At 44.3% G+C, this 14231-nt stretch overlaps 1 protein-coding gene across 2 annotated transcripts in view; it reads left to right on the top strand.

Moving 5' to 3' along the window:
- KIAA2012 (KIAA2012 ortholog) overlaps window positions 1–14231 on the top strand; it is a 139262-nt gene that overhangs the window by 58042 nt on the left and 66989 nt on the right. For both annotated transcript variants that reach the window (XM_033230683.1, XM_033230682.1), the window contains exon 12: window positions 2844–2912. In XM_033230683.1, the coding sequence (XP_033086574.1) occupies window positions 2844–2912 (69 nt within the window). The remainder of the gene's footprint in view (window positions 1–2843; window positions 2913–14231) is intronic.

Here is a 14231-nt window from a genome sequence, read left to right as displayed (position 1 = left end):
TGGGCCGCCCATGACAAGCCTGTTTGTAGATCCTCTTTATAAAATTGGCTACAGTGCTCATCTCCAATCTTCTACTCAAATTCGCTTTTTTTTTTTTTGTTGAGACTGAGGTTCATTCTTGTTGCCCAGGCCGGAGCATGGTGGTGTGATCTCGGCTCACTGCACCCTCTGCTTCCCGGGTTCAAGCGATTCTCCTGCCTCAGCCTCCCAAGTAGCTGGGACACCACCACATGGTGCACAAGTAGGTGCACCTCCACGCCCGGCTAAATTTGTTGTATTTTTAGTAAAGACGGGGTTTCACTGTGTTGGTCAGGCTGGTCTCAAACCTAACCTCAAGTGATCCACCTGCCTCGGCCTCCCAAAGTGCTGGGATTACAGGTGTAAGCCGCCGCGCCCAGCCTAAATTATCTTTATTCTGTTTTTACTTTCAGTTAAGAAGGTTATTTCGGAAAGGGGGACATGTGTGTCTCCTGTATTATAATTAAGCTAAAACAACAACTAAGGCCTGGAGCCCACATTGTCCCCACAGCAGCACCCACAGGGCCACAGCTCTGGCAGCCTCCCTCAAGCCAAGTCAGTCCCACCAGCACACAGAAAAAAATAGATCCCCATGCCATATGCCTCTCAGCTTGTCAGCAATGCAGTGTGGCTGTTTTCTGGCTCCTGGGCTGTAGGGGAAATGGTTGAGCTTCCTAGCAGGCAGCTGTGGTAAATAATGAGTTCTAAGGAAAACCCTGATACCAAACTTCTTGGGAGCTACGAGGCAAAGGGCAGGGCAGTGGCGGTGACAGACGGTGTTTGTGTAACCCTCCTCCACCCTCTCACCTGACACACACAGAGTTTTCTCTTTCATGACTGATTTTTAGCCTCTTTTTCCCTTTCAACCGCCGACCACTCAATTCTTTGAGGGAAAATTAACATTCATTATGCAATTTATCTCTCTCCTTTTAATCCAGAGTGTCTGTCTCCAAGGTCCCTACTCAATAATTAATGTTTGTTCTCATTTCCCATTCTCCAGAGCATCTATTCTTGAACCGTAGGGTCAACAATTAACACTAATTACGGCTTTTCCTCTCTCCAGTGTTGATGCTCAGAATCCCAGGCCGCCTGCTCAGCCTCAGCCATCCGCGTGCACGTGACAGTGTGTGTGCCCTGAGATGCAGGAGCACCGAGAGGCAGGCTTTGCCAAGCCCCACCGCAGTTTAGCAAATCAATAAGACCCAAACATTCTTTCTTGGCATCCTCTCTAGTCTATTTGTTATCGGTAATGAGACAATGAAGCAAAAAAATAAATAAATAGAATTATTTGGAGATGAGTTTGGTGGCTAGGTAGACTAGAAGATCTCTAAGTCTTTTCCGGTTTGAATTTTCTAGGATTCCTTTTTTTCTTCTCTATCACTGTCTCCCTGATATTTCACATTTCCCTCTCCCTTCTCTCTCTCTCTCTGCTTCTCTTTCCGTCTCATACAAACACACCAAATTTCCCTTTAAAAACCTTTCTTCCCGCTGGGCATGGTGACTCATGCCTGTTATCCCAGAACTTTGGGAGGCAGAAGCAGGTGGATCAGCTGAGGTCAGGAGTTCAAGACCAGCCTGGCCAACATGGTGAAACCCTGTTTCTACTAAAAATACAAAACAATTAGCCGGGTGTGGTGGCAGGCGCCTGTAGTCCCAGCTACTTGGGAGGCTGATGCAGGAGAATTGCTTGAACCTGGGAGATGGAGGTTGCAGCCAGCCGAGATTGTGCCATTGACATCAGCCTGCTGACAGAGCGAAACTCCGTCTCAAAAAAAAAAAAAAAAAAAAAAAACCCTTCATATAGGACCCACGCAATTGACCTCTTTGCTATTACCTCTCCCTTAACTTTCACAAGTCTGTCATTCGAATTCTCATCAGTCATTAAGACAGCATTGTTTTAACTAATTTTCATTTTGACTGACAAGGACAGCTAAGAGAATAATTCTCACCCCAGGTGACTAGCAGATCGCAAAAAAAAAAAAAAAAAAAAAGGCATCAGGGGCTGTGAAAAAGCCTGTCTGTCTTCTGGCTAGAATCAGACGGACTAGAATCCCTCCTGGCTCCCCTGGTCCAACACTCTGTTTGTGCTACAACCGGAGAGGGGGGCTTTTTGTGCTTGTCTGTCATCCCCCATGGCTGCACACACTGAGACACAGCTGCTGTTCAAATCTGGGCAACTTGCAGCATGTGTCAAATGTTAACTGTTTCATGATCTTGTTTTGTCAAAAGTTCTCCTTACAGAATTTTATCATCATGGACCCTACAGAATTTTACCTTTAAACATCTTGGATAAAAACCTTATTTTCCTCAATGCTTTTTTAATCCTAGATCAACCTTCTCTCCAGAATATCATCTGTGGATTTTCAAAAACATCCAATTCAAGGCCAGTGTGGTGGCTCACGCCTATAATCCCAACACTTTGGGAGGCTGAGGTGGGCAGATCACTTGAGGTCAGCAGTCTAGACCACCTTGGCCAACATGACGAAACCCCACCTCTACTAAAAATCCACAAAATTAGCCAGATGTGGTGGCACATGCCGGTAATCCCAGCTAGTCAGGTGGCTGAGGCGGGAGAATTGCTTGAACCCGGTAGGCAGAGGTTGCAGTGAGCCCAGATCGTGCCACTGCACTACAGCTTGGGCAGCAGAAAGAGACTCCATCTCAAAAAGTAAAAACAAACAAAAAGAAAAAACAAAAAATCCAATTCTTTGCAAAGCTTAAACATCGAGGCAACCACTTCATGTTTTCTCCTGTCTTCGAATAAGGGAATAAATTTTTACAAGACTTTTTCCCTCTCTCAGATAAAATATCTTATTGTTTTTCAGCCTATGAATCTGTCAATTCAAATATCAGCCATGAAGAGGAAGGGCCTAGTAGTCAGCATTTCCTAAAAGGTAAGCTTTTCCCCTAAAAAGTTACCTCTACTTCTCTATGTAATTTGACTCATGATCATAGACCTCAGAAACCCACAATTTCTCCCCAAATATACCAATAAGTAGCAGAGAGGATTACTTCTTGGAAAGCCTGAGAGATGTATTGTTCTCATGAGTTACGCATGGGCAGCCCCGTGGTCTGAGTGTAAATATTAGTGAGGAAGCGACATCAGATGGAACCAAGTGCTTATGCTTAGCTGGCCTGGGGAAGGATAATTTGCAGGGATGTCCTGTGGGTCCTGAAGGTAATCCACTGCACAATTCCCTAAGTAATGAGGTAGACATTTTCCCCTGGAGTTGTGCATCCCTCACCCTGCACACACCACAAGCTAGGAGCCAATCTGGGAAAGACTCAGGCTTGTATTTTCAATAGAGGAATGAGGCCAGGTCTGCCTCTCCTCAGATTCCTTTTCTATTTCATTTCCCCCGTGGAGAGATCTGCAAACACTGGGAGTATAGGTTGACTTTGTAGCTCATCCTCCACCCACAGATATGGCTGCTGCTGCTTCAGACCAAGGAAAGGATGATGACCTCGAGACTTTCTCTCCTAAAAATAGTCTTTGATTAACAGAGAAATGTGTGTGGTCTTCCTGGCTGCTTTTTTTTTTTTTTTTTTTTCGGAGATGCAGTTTCGCTCTTGTCGGTCTCGGCTCACTGCAACCTCTGCCTCCCAGGTTCAAGCAATTCTCCTGCCTCAGCCTCCCGAGTAGCTGGGATTACAGCCGCCTGCCACCACACCTGCCCAATTTTTGTATTTTTAGTAGAGACGGGGCTTTATCATGTTGGCCAGGCTGGTCTCAAACTCCTGACCTCGTGATCCGCCCGCCTCAGCCTCCCAAAGTACTGGGATTACAGGCGTGAGTCACCACTCCCGGCCTCCTGGCTGCTTCTTTTGGGGCTGGGCAGCAATGAATCCTGCATGAAGAAGCTGCTGAAGGAACAGGCAGGAGGCAGTGCCACAGATTAAGGGCTGTAGGCAAATCAGGGTGGAAAGATTGTTTGTGCCAGAGGAGATTGCAAAACTAAGAGAAAATGCACAATCATATCCTTGCCAATCTCAAAATCTGTAAACAGAGAAATACCTGGGAGTCTGGCCCTCTGCATTCCCCCCGCCATCTTCCTTGGGCAGACATCCTGACAAAAGTAGGAAGAGTTTCCGTGCCGTTTTTGCTCAGTCTCATGCATTGGTTAAAACTGAGCCAGAACAGCTCTTAAATAGGAGCCCTCAGTAAAAATGATGATGATGTTGGTGGTGGTGGTGGTGACAGCTACTGTTGTTATATATCCCGGATATGCCAAACATCATGCTGAGTGCTTTGCATTCATTATTTCATTTCATCCCCACAGCAATGATAGGAGATAAATCCTATTATTATCTTCATTTTTCATCTAGGACAATGTGGCTCAGAGAGGTTAAGTGAGTTGCCCAAGGTCACACAAAGTAGTGAAGTTAGGATTTGAAACCAAGGAACCTGTATATGTATGACTAAGCATGGTTCATAGTGGCATCACTCTAAAGAGGGGCAATTCCATCTGACAATATATGAGAGTTTAGGAAGTCCTTGACTTAGTAATGACCCATGCAAACAAATGGCTTCTGTCTAACCTCCGTTTCCCCCTCCAATTCCCCCTACTCAGCATCAGACACCCTTTTGTGGGTAACACTAAAAAGGATTTGCAACTTTCAGAGATATCAAAGGGAGAAGAGGAGAAGCTAGAAAAAAAAAAGTAACAGTTTGGGAGAATCAAAGTCCTGAAACAAATTTTCAAGCAAGATAAGCCTGATTACAGGCTAGCTCTGCAAACCAAAATATTCTTTCTCATAGCACCTAAAATGTTACCATTTCTCTTCATTCTACCATTAAAATCTCACCGATAAAATACTTACCTTGGTTTAAGAAGTATCGTCTTAAGATTCTGAAACTTCAGAGAGGTGAATAGTCTGTCACACTTTGGTAAAATTATATTTAATCAGATAGTTGCTCTCTTGCAGCCTAGCTAGGAACAGCTGCTCTGAGGGACTAAAAATTCTGATGGGGTGGAAACAAAGGTGAGTAATTTGGAAGTACATAGAGCTTTAAGGGTTGAAACATGCCTGGCCCATGGAGTGCCCCAGGAGGCTCGGATGAACAGCAGAACATCAGCTGCGTGGAGAAGGGGACACTAGAAGGAGAAAAGTACAGAAGGGGCCATGACAGCACACCAAAGACTAACTTAGCCTTTTACAGGGGGCCTCGCAGCAAGCTCTAGATCCAGGAAAAGGAGAGAACGTTTTGATCCTTCTTGCCTCTATTCCTAGTAACTAAAAGACCTTGGACTAATGCAAATCTCCTTCCTATTTCCAAGCTTTAGAACATACTGTTCCCTCTGCCTGGAGCACAGTTCCTCATTGCCTCCTATCCAACATTTTTTAATTGCGGAAAAATACACATAACATAAAATTTGTCATCGGAACCATTTTTACTGTACAGTCCAGTGGTGTTAAGTACATTCACATTATTGTGCAACCAGTCTCCAGAACTCTTTTCATCTTGCAAAACTGAAACTTTATACTCATTAAACAACTCCCCCTTCTCCCTCCCCTAGCCCCTGGCAACCACCATTCTACTTTCTGTTATCCCCGACTTTTACCCCTTGTCCTAGTTAACTCCTGCTAATCCTTCACTTCCCGATTTAGTTCTCAAACTGACCTCCCCATGAAGAGTGTTCTGCTTTCCCCTCGCCCTCCCCCTATCCCTGCCGATGGGGTGACACCCACCCTCCACATGTGCACAATGAACCATGCTTACCCAGTTACAGTCACAGCGGCTCCCTCACCGCATTGGCCACTGACTAGACTTTTCTCTCCATGGGACTGCAAGCTCTCTTCTCTTCTCTTCTCTGCTCTTCTCTTCTCTTGTCTTCTCTTCTCTTGTCTTCTCTTCTCTTCTTTTCTTTTGACAGGGTCTCCCTCTGTTGCACAGACTGGAGTGCAGTGGCTGGATCTCAGCTCACTGCAGCCTTGACTTCCTGGACTCATGCGATCCTCCCATCTCAGCCTCCTGAGTAGCTGGGACTATAGGTGCTTGCCATCATGCCTGTCTTTTTTGTTTGTTTGTTTGTTTGGTAGAGATGGGGTCTCACTATGTTGCCCAGACTGGTCTCCAACTTCTGGGCTCAAGCCATCTTCCCACCTCAGCATCTCAAAGTGTTGGGATTACAGGCATGAGGCACCACACTCAGTCACTAGACTGCAATCTTTTTAAGGGCAGGGGCCCACCAGCAACGCTATTACCTGGTAATATGCTGCTAACACACACCTACTGTCAGTGCAGCATAAGCATTTAATGATTGAAAGGTTTAGCTACAATATGGGTGAAACAGGCTTTTTTTTTTTTTTTTTTTCAGGTTGACTTGGAAACTTAATCACTATGCAAAAGAGTCTCTGCAGGAAAATGCATTCCACATATAGGCATAGGGTGCCTCTTTCACAACTTAGAACCTTATTTGTTCCCTTGATTTGCCCACTGACCTTAACAAAAACATTTTTACATCACTTTGTGCTTAATATTCCCCATTTGTTGCTAAGGGAATAGATATAATATTACTGTGAAAATATCTGGGCCAGGCGCAGTGGCTCACACCTGTCTGTAATCCCAGCTATTCAGGAGGCTGAGGCAGGAGAATTGATTCTCCTGCCAGAGGCAGGGTTGCGGTGGCAGAGGTTGCAGTGAACCGAGATCACACCATTGCACTCCAGCCTGGGCAACAAGAGCAGAACTCCATCTCAAAAAACAAATAAATAAATAAATAAAATACCTGATATCCCCCTGGAACTGAGTTCAAAGACCAATTTAAAACATCTATTCATTGGAACACCTATAGAGCTTTCATAAGTTTTTTTTTCTTTTTTTTGAGACAGAGTCTCACTCTATTGCCCAGGCTGGAGTGCAGTGGCACAATCTTGGCTCACTGCAACCTCCATCTACCAGGTTCAAGTGATTCTCATGCCTCAGCCTCTCTAGTAGGTGGGATTACAGGTGCATGCCACCATAACCAGCTAATTTTTGTAATTTTAGTAGAGATAGGGTTTCACCATGTTGGCCAGGCTGGTCTCGAACTCCTGACCTCAGGTGATCCACCTGCCTAAGCCTCCTAAAGTGCTGGGATTATAGGCATGAGCCTAGAGTTTTCACAATTTTTTGTTTTCTTTGTGACCATTTCATTTTAATTAATATTTTCAGGTAAAAGTGATAGGATGCTAAAAGGATTGTGTAGATGGTAGACTTCTTTGGGTATTTGTGGACATGAAGGTTGATTTCAGCTATTTGAAATGACCTCAAAAATCAGGGAACTGGCATGGTGTGGTGGTTCATGACTGTAATCTCAACACTTTGGGAGGCCAAGGTGGGAGGATTACTTGAGGCTAGGATTTAAGACCACCCCGGTCAACATAGCAAGACCCTGTCTCTAAAAAAATTAAAATTAAAAATAAATAAAATATCAGGGACACACACAATTTGTCATTTTATAGAGGCATGAAGTCAAATCATTGATATTGCAAGGCTGGGAGACAGAAGACTATTACTAAGCTAGTGAGTGAGCCTAGCCAGCCTCGCAGCACTCACACATCTTATATTGTGGTCTATAATTCATTATAACATCTGCAATAGCTCTTGTGCAGTTACTTTTCAACAGAAGAACATTGATTTCTTTATATATACATATATACACACACATGCATTTTTAATGGCCCTAAAAAAAAGCTGACTGCTGGGACTCGTGATGGAAGTGAAAGAAAGTGAAATGGTCTAACAATGTGATGGTTCTCTGCCAAAAAAATAGTTTAATAAATCACACTAAGCCTTTATTTATAGTCTCATTAAGAGTCTGAAGAACTCCCTCTCTTTTTTCAATTCTTCTTTAGTTTTATTACCAATAGATACACACTAGGGGTATTCACAAATCTAAGGATGCTTAAAATTCTCAGGATGTGTCCTTCCCAAGTAGCCAGGATCTGCTGTTCACTTAATGCATGATATGCACGAGGGATCAGGACCTTGCCCAAGTAGTGAAGTAATACTTAGCACGATGCATTTTAAAGCAGGTATAGATCTTAGGATTTTGTGTGTGAGTTATATTTCTCAACCTATATTAAAGTTTACAAGATTAAATTTTCTTCTGTCAAAGTGATCAAAAAATTATAACTTTCATTAACTAATAATTCATAAATAGTATTTTCTGTTTAATCACCCTTCAGACATTTGTGTTGTCTTCTCATCACAACTATAAAGAAGCATAAGGCCGGTCGCAGTGGCTCACGCCTGTAATCCCAGCACTTTGGGAGGCTGAGGCAAGTGGATCACTTAAGGTCAGGAGTTCGAGACCAGGTTGGCCAACATGGTGAAATCCCGTCTCTACCAAAAATACAAAAATTAGCCAGGCATGGTGGCAGGCGCCTGTAGTCCCAGCTACTCTGGAGGCTCAGGCAGGAGAATCACTTGAACCCAGGAGGCAGAGGTTGCAGTGAGCCGAGATCGCACCACTGCACTCCAGCCTGGGCAACAGTGAGACTCCATCTCAAAATAAAATAAAATAAAATAAAATATAAAAAAACAAAGAAAGAAGTTTTTTTGTGGCTTTCCTGAAGGATGTTTCCCACCTAGTTTCTCTGTTGCTCCTTTCATACATCTCTCTGTGGCCTAAGGATTTTGCTACTGTCTTGGTTTCCCCATAATCCCTCCTTTGAAAGTTAATGTAAACACCAGAATCAGACTGTGTTCAACAGAAAGAATCTGTGAGTATGTTTTTTTGTTTGTTTATTTTGAGACGGAGTCTGGCTCTCGTTGTCCAGGCTGAAGTGCAATGGCGCAATCTCGGCTCACTGCAACCTCTCCCCGGTTCAAGCCATTCTCCTGCCTCAACCTCCCAAGTAGTTGGGATTACAGGCGCACACCACCACACCTGGCTAATTTTTTGTATTTTTAACAGAGACGAGGTTTCACCATGTTGGCTAGGCTGGTCTCAAACTCCTGAGCCCAAGTGATGTTCCTGCCTCGGCCTCCCAAAGTGCTGGGATTACAGGCGTGAGCCACTGGGCCCAGTCTGTATGTTTTACAAAGCAGAAAGATATTGCTCATTCATTCATTCAACAAACACTAATTGTCCATCTACTAGTGACAAATACTATGGTAGGCACAAAAATACAGTTGAGAGACCATGTCCATGCCTTAAAGTAGTCCACAGGAGTGGAATGTGTTGAGAGCTATGAATGAGTTCAGACTGACTCAGCCTGGAGGTTGAGAAGGCTTTTGGAAGGAGAGAACACTTAAGCAGAGTTTCTAAGGATGTATGTGGGAACTATCTGAGTGGTAAAGAAAGGATGCTCTAGGAGAAAGGACAATATAAATGTGAGAGAGCATGGCAGCATGGAGAAACTGAGGCAACTTGTAATGACTGTACCCCAGGGTACACGCAGGGGAGGGAGTGACGAAAAATACACCTTGAGAAGGAGGCAGAAGCCAGATCATGAAGGGCCATAGAAAGCAGCTAAGAGGCTGGGCGTGGTGGCTCACACCTGTAATCCCGGCACTTTGGGAGGCTGAGGCGGGCAGATCACCTGCGGTCAGGAGTTTGAGACCAGCCAGACCAACATGGAGAAACCCCATCTCTACTAAAAATACAAAATTAGCCAGGCATGGTGGTGCATGCCTGTAATCTCAGCTACTTGGGAGGCTGAGGCAGGAGAATCGCTTGAACCCAGGAGGCGGAACTTGCAGTGAGCCGAGATCATGCCATTGCACTCCAGCCTGGGCAACCAGAGCGAGACTCCATCTCAAAAAAATTTTTAATTGAAAGCAGCTGAGGAATTTACACCAATGGCGGTGGGACTCTGCTTACATAGGAATTGGCATCACCAGATTTTTATTTTATAGAAATGACTCCCAGCTATGTAGAGAATGGACTGGAGGAGATAAGACTAGAGACTGGGACCCCAGATATCTGTATTTGTTTGAGAGCAAGTGACCACAGATAATATTTTCTGGCCAGGTGCAGTGGCTCACACCTATAATCCCAGCACTTTGGGAGACCAAGGCTGGCAGATCACCTGAGGTCAGGACTTTAAGACCAGCCTGGCCAACATGGCAAAACCCCATCTCTACTGAAAATACAAAAATTAGCCAGGCGTGGTGGCACATGCCCATAATCCCAGCTACTCGGGAGGCTGAAGCAGGGAGAATTGCTTGAACCTGGGAGGCAGAGGTTGCAGTGAGCCAAGGTTGTGCCACTGCACTTTTTTTTTTTTTTTTTTTCTGGAGAACAGGGACCACTACGTGAATGACATTTGCTTGCTGGCTGTTTTGTGTGCAATTCCACCTTCAGCCTTTTTTTTGAATTCCTTTCCTCCACACAGTCTTCCACCATAGATATCCTTATGAATCCTGTGATGTCTCTTGATTAGAGTTTCTCATGTGGTTGACATTGTGTTGTTATGCATCTCGAATTTAAATTCAGTCCTCTAGCTAGGCTTTCATTCTGGGCTTGGTAAACTGCCATGTGCCTTTAGACCTTTCCATAAAAAATAATTTATGAACTTTTGAGAGAGATTGGTGTTCCCAAAGCTAAAGCCAGACCCTTGAGACTTATCTAGCCTTAATCTAAAAAGATATAAGTAAAGGACTGTTATCCCAAATTGGAAGAAAAATATTGCCCTTGCATTTACTGGGTACTTCCGTATTTAAATTCAGACTGACTCATATTTTCTAGCTCTGTCTACTTGACTCCCTGGTTAGAGCTCCCAGGGGGATGTCTTTCGCCTGGAGACTTATTCAGGCCTCCAGCAACTATTCCCTACGCCCATCTCGCCCTCCTCCTCATTCAGGAAGATTTAAAGTGAAAATGTGTAGCATAAACAGGGTCTTAAATCTCATCCCAAGAATTTGATAATGACAATACCAAAAGGCCATCTTGGGTCTTGGTCTCCTGCATTAAACAAGCAGACTCAAAATTTATTATAACACTACAAACACTGGATAGGTCATAGGTGTCTTGAGTCACATCATATAAAATAAAGTATTTTTAGATATTCTTAAGGAAAGGTCAGCAGGACCAAAATTATCCTTCCTTTTATGGTTAAGTTTATACTAGGGAGAATTTTTTTTAATAATCTGGAATTTGCATTTGCATTTTCCATTTATGATCAAAAAAACACAGTCCCCATGAAGGGACTGAGGCTGACTTTCAGGCCTTCTCCCATTGATTCCTGCTGGGGCCAGCAAGTCCCTGTGCAAAGCTATGAGAAGGCAAAGGTGCTTTCTGAGACCTGTTTGGCAATGGATATATCCCTTCCATGGTAATGAAACATTGCAAGTTATGGGGTATGTTCCAGGACAGCATGTTAGCCATCAAAGGGTGCTCTTGCCTCAGAAATGATATACATAGACAAACGCCTTAAACAGATTTAAAGAAGCTCCTGCCAGCACCTCCAACAGCTACTGCCCTTGTAACCACTGGATATTTGGAAAGTTTGGACCCTACGGGCGTGATATTCTTTCCCAAACCCTGACATATATCTAGGAAGGAGCCAGGTGGCCCACCTGGCCTAATAAGGTGACTCTTTGGAGTTGATCTCTATTTTGACACCAGATGGGGCCCACAAGAGGGTCCCATACCAAGGCAAATATGCCTCCTGAAACAATGGGAATAAATATGACTATATTTCTTTCTTTCTTTTTCTTCTTTTTGAGACAGACTTTCGCTCTTGTTGCCCAGGCTGGAGTGCAATGGCACGATCTTTGCTCACTGCAGCCTCTGCCTCCTGGGTTCAAGCGATTATCCTGCCTCAGCCTCCCAAGTAGCTGGGATTACAGGCGCCCGCCACCACACCTGACTAATGTTTGTATTTTTAGTAGAGACAGGGTTTCACCATGTTGGCCAGGCTAGTCTCAAACTCCTGACATCAAGTGATCTGCCCGCCTTGGCCTCCCAAAGTGCTGGGATTACAGGCGTGAGCCACCACGCCCGGCCAACTATGTTTCATTTTTATTGAAAACAACAAACAATGACTTGGGAATTAAACATAGCCAATGCAGATTTAAATAGAAGGAAATGTTAAGGAGCCATATTCCATGCTAGAATCAGATGCCCTTTCCTGCTTTTCAAGTTTTGAGTGTTTGGTGAAGGATTCCATGATTTGAAGAAGGCAGAACAGGCTTGGGATAAGGCCCCCATCTAGTAAGGGTCATCTCTAAAACTGCCTGATTATCTGGTGAGAATGCTATCTCCTCACTAAAAGCCTGTGGTTAGATTAATGCTAGCATTTGAAAATCTGCTAAGGCCTGATGGTGGGCAGCCAAGGAAGGAATGTGTTTTCTGTTTATCTCTTTAGTGGCAGAAATGTTCATCACAGAAAGACTGTGAACTCCCAGTTTCAGGCGTGCCTGGGAGTTGTGCAGCCTATAGTCTGTATAGCCTGTATAGACTGTAAAAACTGGAATGTGCACACCAGTTTCTGAACGACAAAAAAGAACCAGGCCTTTGTTTGCAGCCAATTACCTGGGTTGGTTGATGGGTTAATCAGTTTCTTTGACTTGATAACAGGGGTAGATCTTGTCACATTGTTCTGAAAGGAGGTTTTACCACCCCCACTGTTCTATCTCCCAGGAATGCAGTTTGAGTTGTGTCTCCTCCTTGACAGCTTGGACCTCAGTAAATTACCAAGGTCTTGACCCAAAAGATGGAGAAGTCCTAAGTGATTTTTCAGTCTCCTATCTAAAAATGTGTTTACATTTCTTGAACTCTGGCTGACTGATTCATTCTCCTGGTGTTGCAAGAACTTTCCTTATGCATTAGAATTTATAAGTTTCATTTCTAAGAGGCCCATGAATCCTTCCAAGCCACAGTGTAGTGAACCTCATCACAACACAATTCTACTGGGCTAGATTTGTCCCAAGGGTGGAGCATGGCCAAGCAGCTGTGATGTGGCAAGCTCATTGAGGCTAACAGGAGGCAGTGTGATGTGGAGGGGAAAGTGCAAGACACTAAGTCAGGACATCTGGGTTCCGGGTCCTGGTCTTGTGTTATTTCAAGGTGTGCCCTTGAGCCAACTGAATGAAAATGCTTTCAGGGCCTCAGTTTCCCCTAGGCTGATTTAAATTTAAAAAAAATTTTTTTTTGAGACAGAGTCTCACTCTATCACCTAGGCTGGAGTGCAGTGGTAAATCTTGGCTCACTGCAACCTTCACCTCCCGAGTTCAAGTGATTCTTGTGTCTCAGCCTCCTGAGTAGCTGGCATTACAGGCACGCATCACCACCCCCTGCTAAGAAATGTTTTAAATCTGTGCAAAAGTCATTTTCAAAAACAGAAGCAGCTAGCTGAGAAACAACAGAAAAGGGAAGGTCAGCCCACAAAGAATGAGTAGAGGCTTACGGTCAAAAAGACAAAGATACAGAGTGACATATGGCCACTGGCTCCTAAAAGAGCTACTTATGGGTACCAAGTACGGAAATAACTTTTTGTTGGACATTGGTCCCACAGAAGAGACTAAAACCTTTGTCAGTAGAGCCATGTGCTTAGCTAAATCTGTTTCTCAAATAAACATTCCTTTAGAATATTAAAATTACTTTTTTTTTTTTTTTTCAGACGGAGTCTTGCTCTGTCACCCAGGCTGGAGTGCAGTTGCATGATCTTGGCTCACTGCAAACTCTGCCTCCCAGGTTCAAGCGATTCTCCTGCCTCAGCCTCTGGAGTAGCTGCAACTACAGGTGCCCACCACCACGCCCAGCTAATTTTTGTATTTTTAGTAGAGATGGGGTTTTGCCTTGTTGGCCAGGCTGGTCTTGAACTCCTGGCCTCAAGCAATCCACCCACCTCGGCCTCCCAAAGTGCTGGGATTACAAGCATGAGCCACTGCACCCAACCAAATTTACTTTCTTAAGGGAAAAAAAGAAAACCAGAATAAAACCTATCCTTTTGCACCATGGAGTTTTAGGGTCGGGCAGTCTTGGAGGGAAATCCTTACTCAAAACCTCACTAGTGGTACAACTTTGAGTGGGTTACTATACTTTTTGCACCTCAGCTGCCACACCTATAGAGAACATTGATAACGACAGCATGGAGGGGAGTCATGGGCATCACACGACAGCCCCTGCTGTGTCCGGGTGATGCCTGCTTCCCAGCTGGCTCCACAGTTTCCATTAATCCCCTCCCTCCAGCCCCGCTTTGGCGTTTGCCTTTGTTTGATTCATGTTTCCACCTTTCCTCTTGCCCCTCCACATTATAAGGAAAAAAGGAAGCCTCTG

Source organism: Trachypithecus francoisi, unplaced genomic scaffold (genome assembly GCF_009764315.1).
Source record: "Trachypithecus francoisi isolate TF-2019V2 unplaced genomic scaffold, Tfra_2.0 Lachesis_group13, whole genome shotgun sequence".
NCBI classification, from domain to species: Eukaryota; Metazoa; Chordata; class Mammalia; order Primates; family Cercopithecidae; genus Trachypithecus; species Trachypithecus francoisi.
The sequence above is the reverse complement of the archived record's forward strand: the minus strand, read 5'-3'. Positions and strand labels throughout refer to the sequence as shown.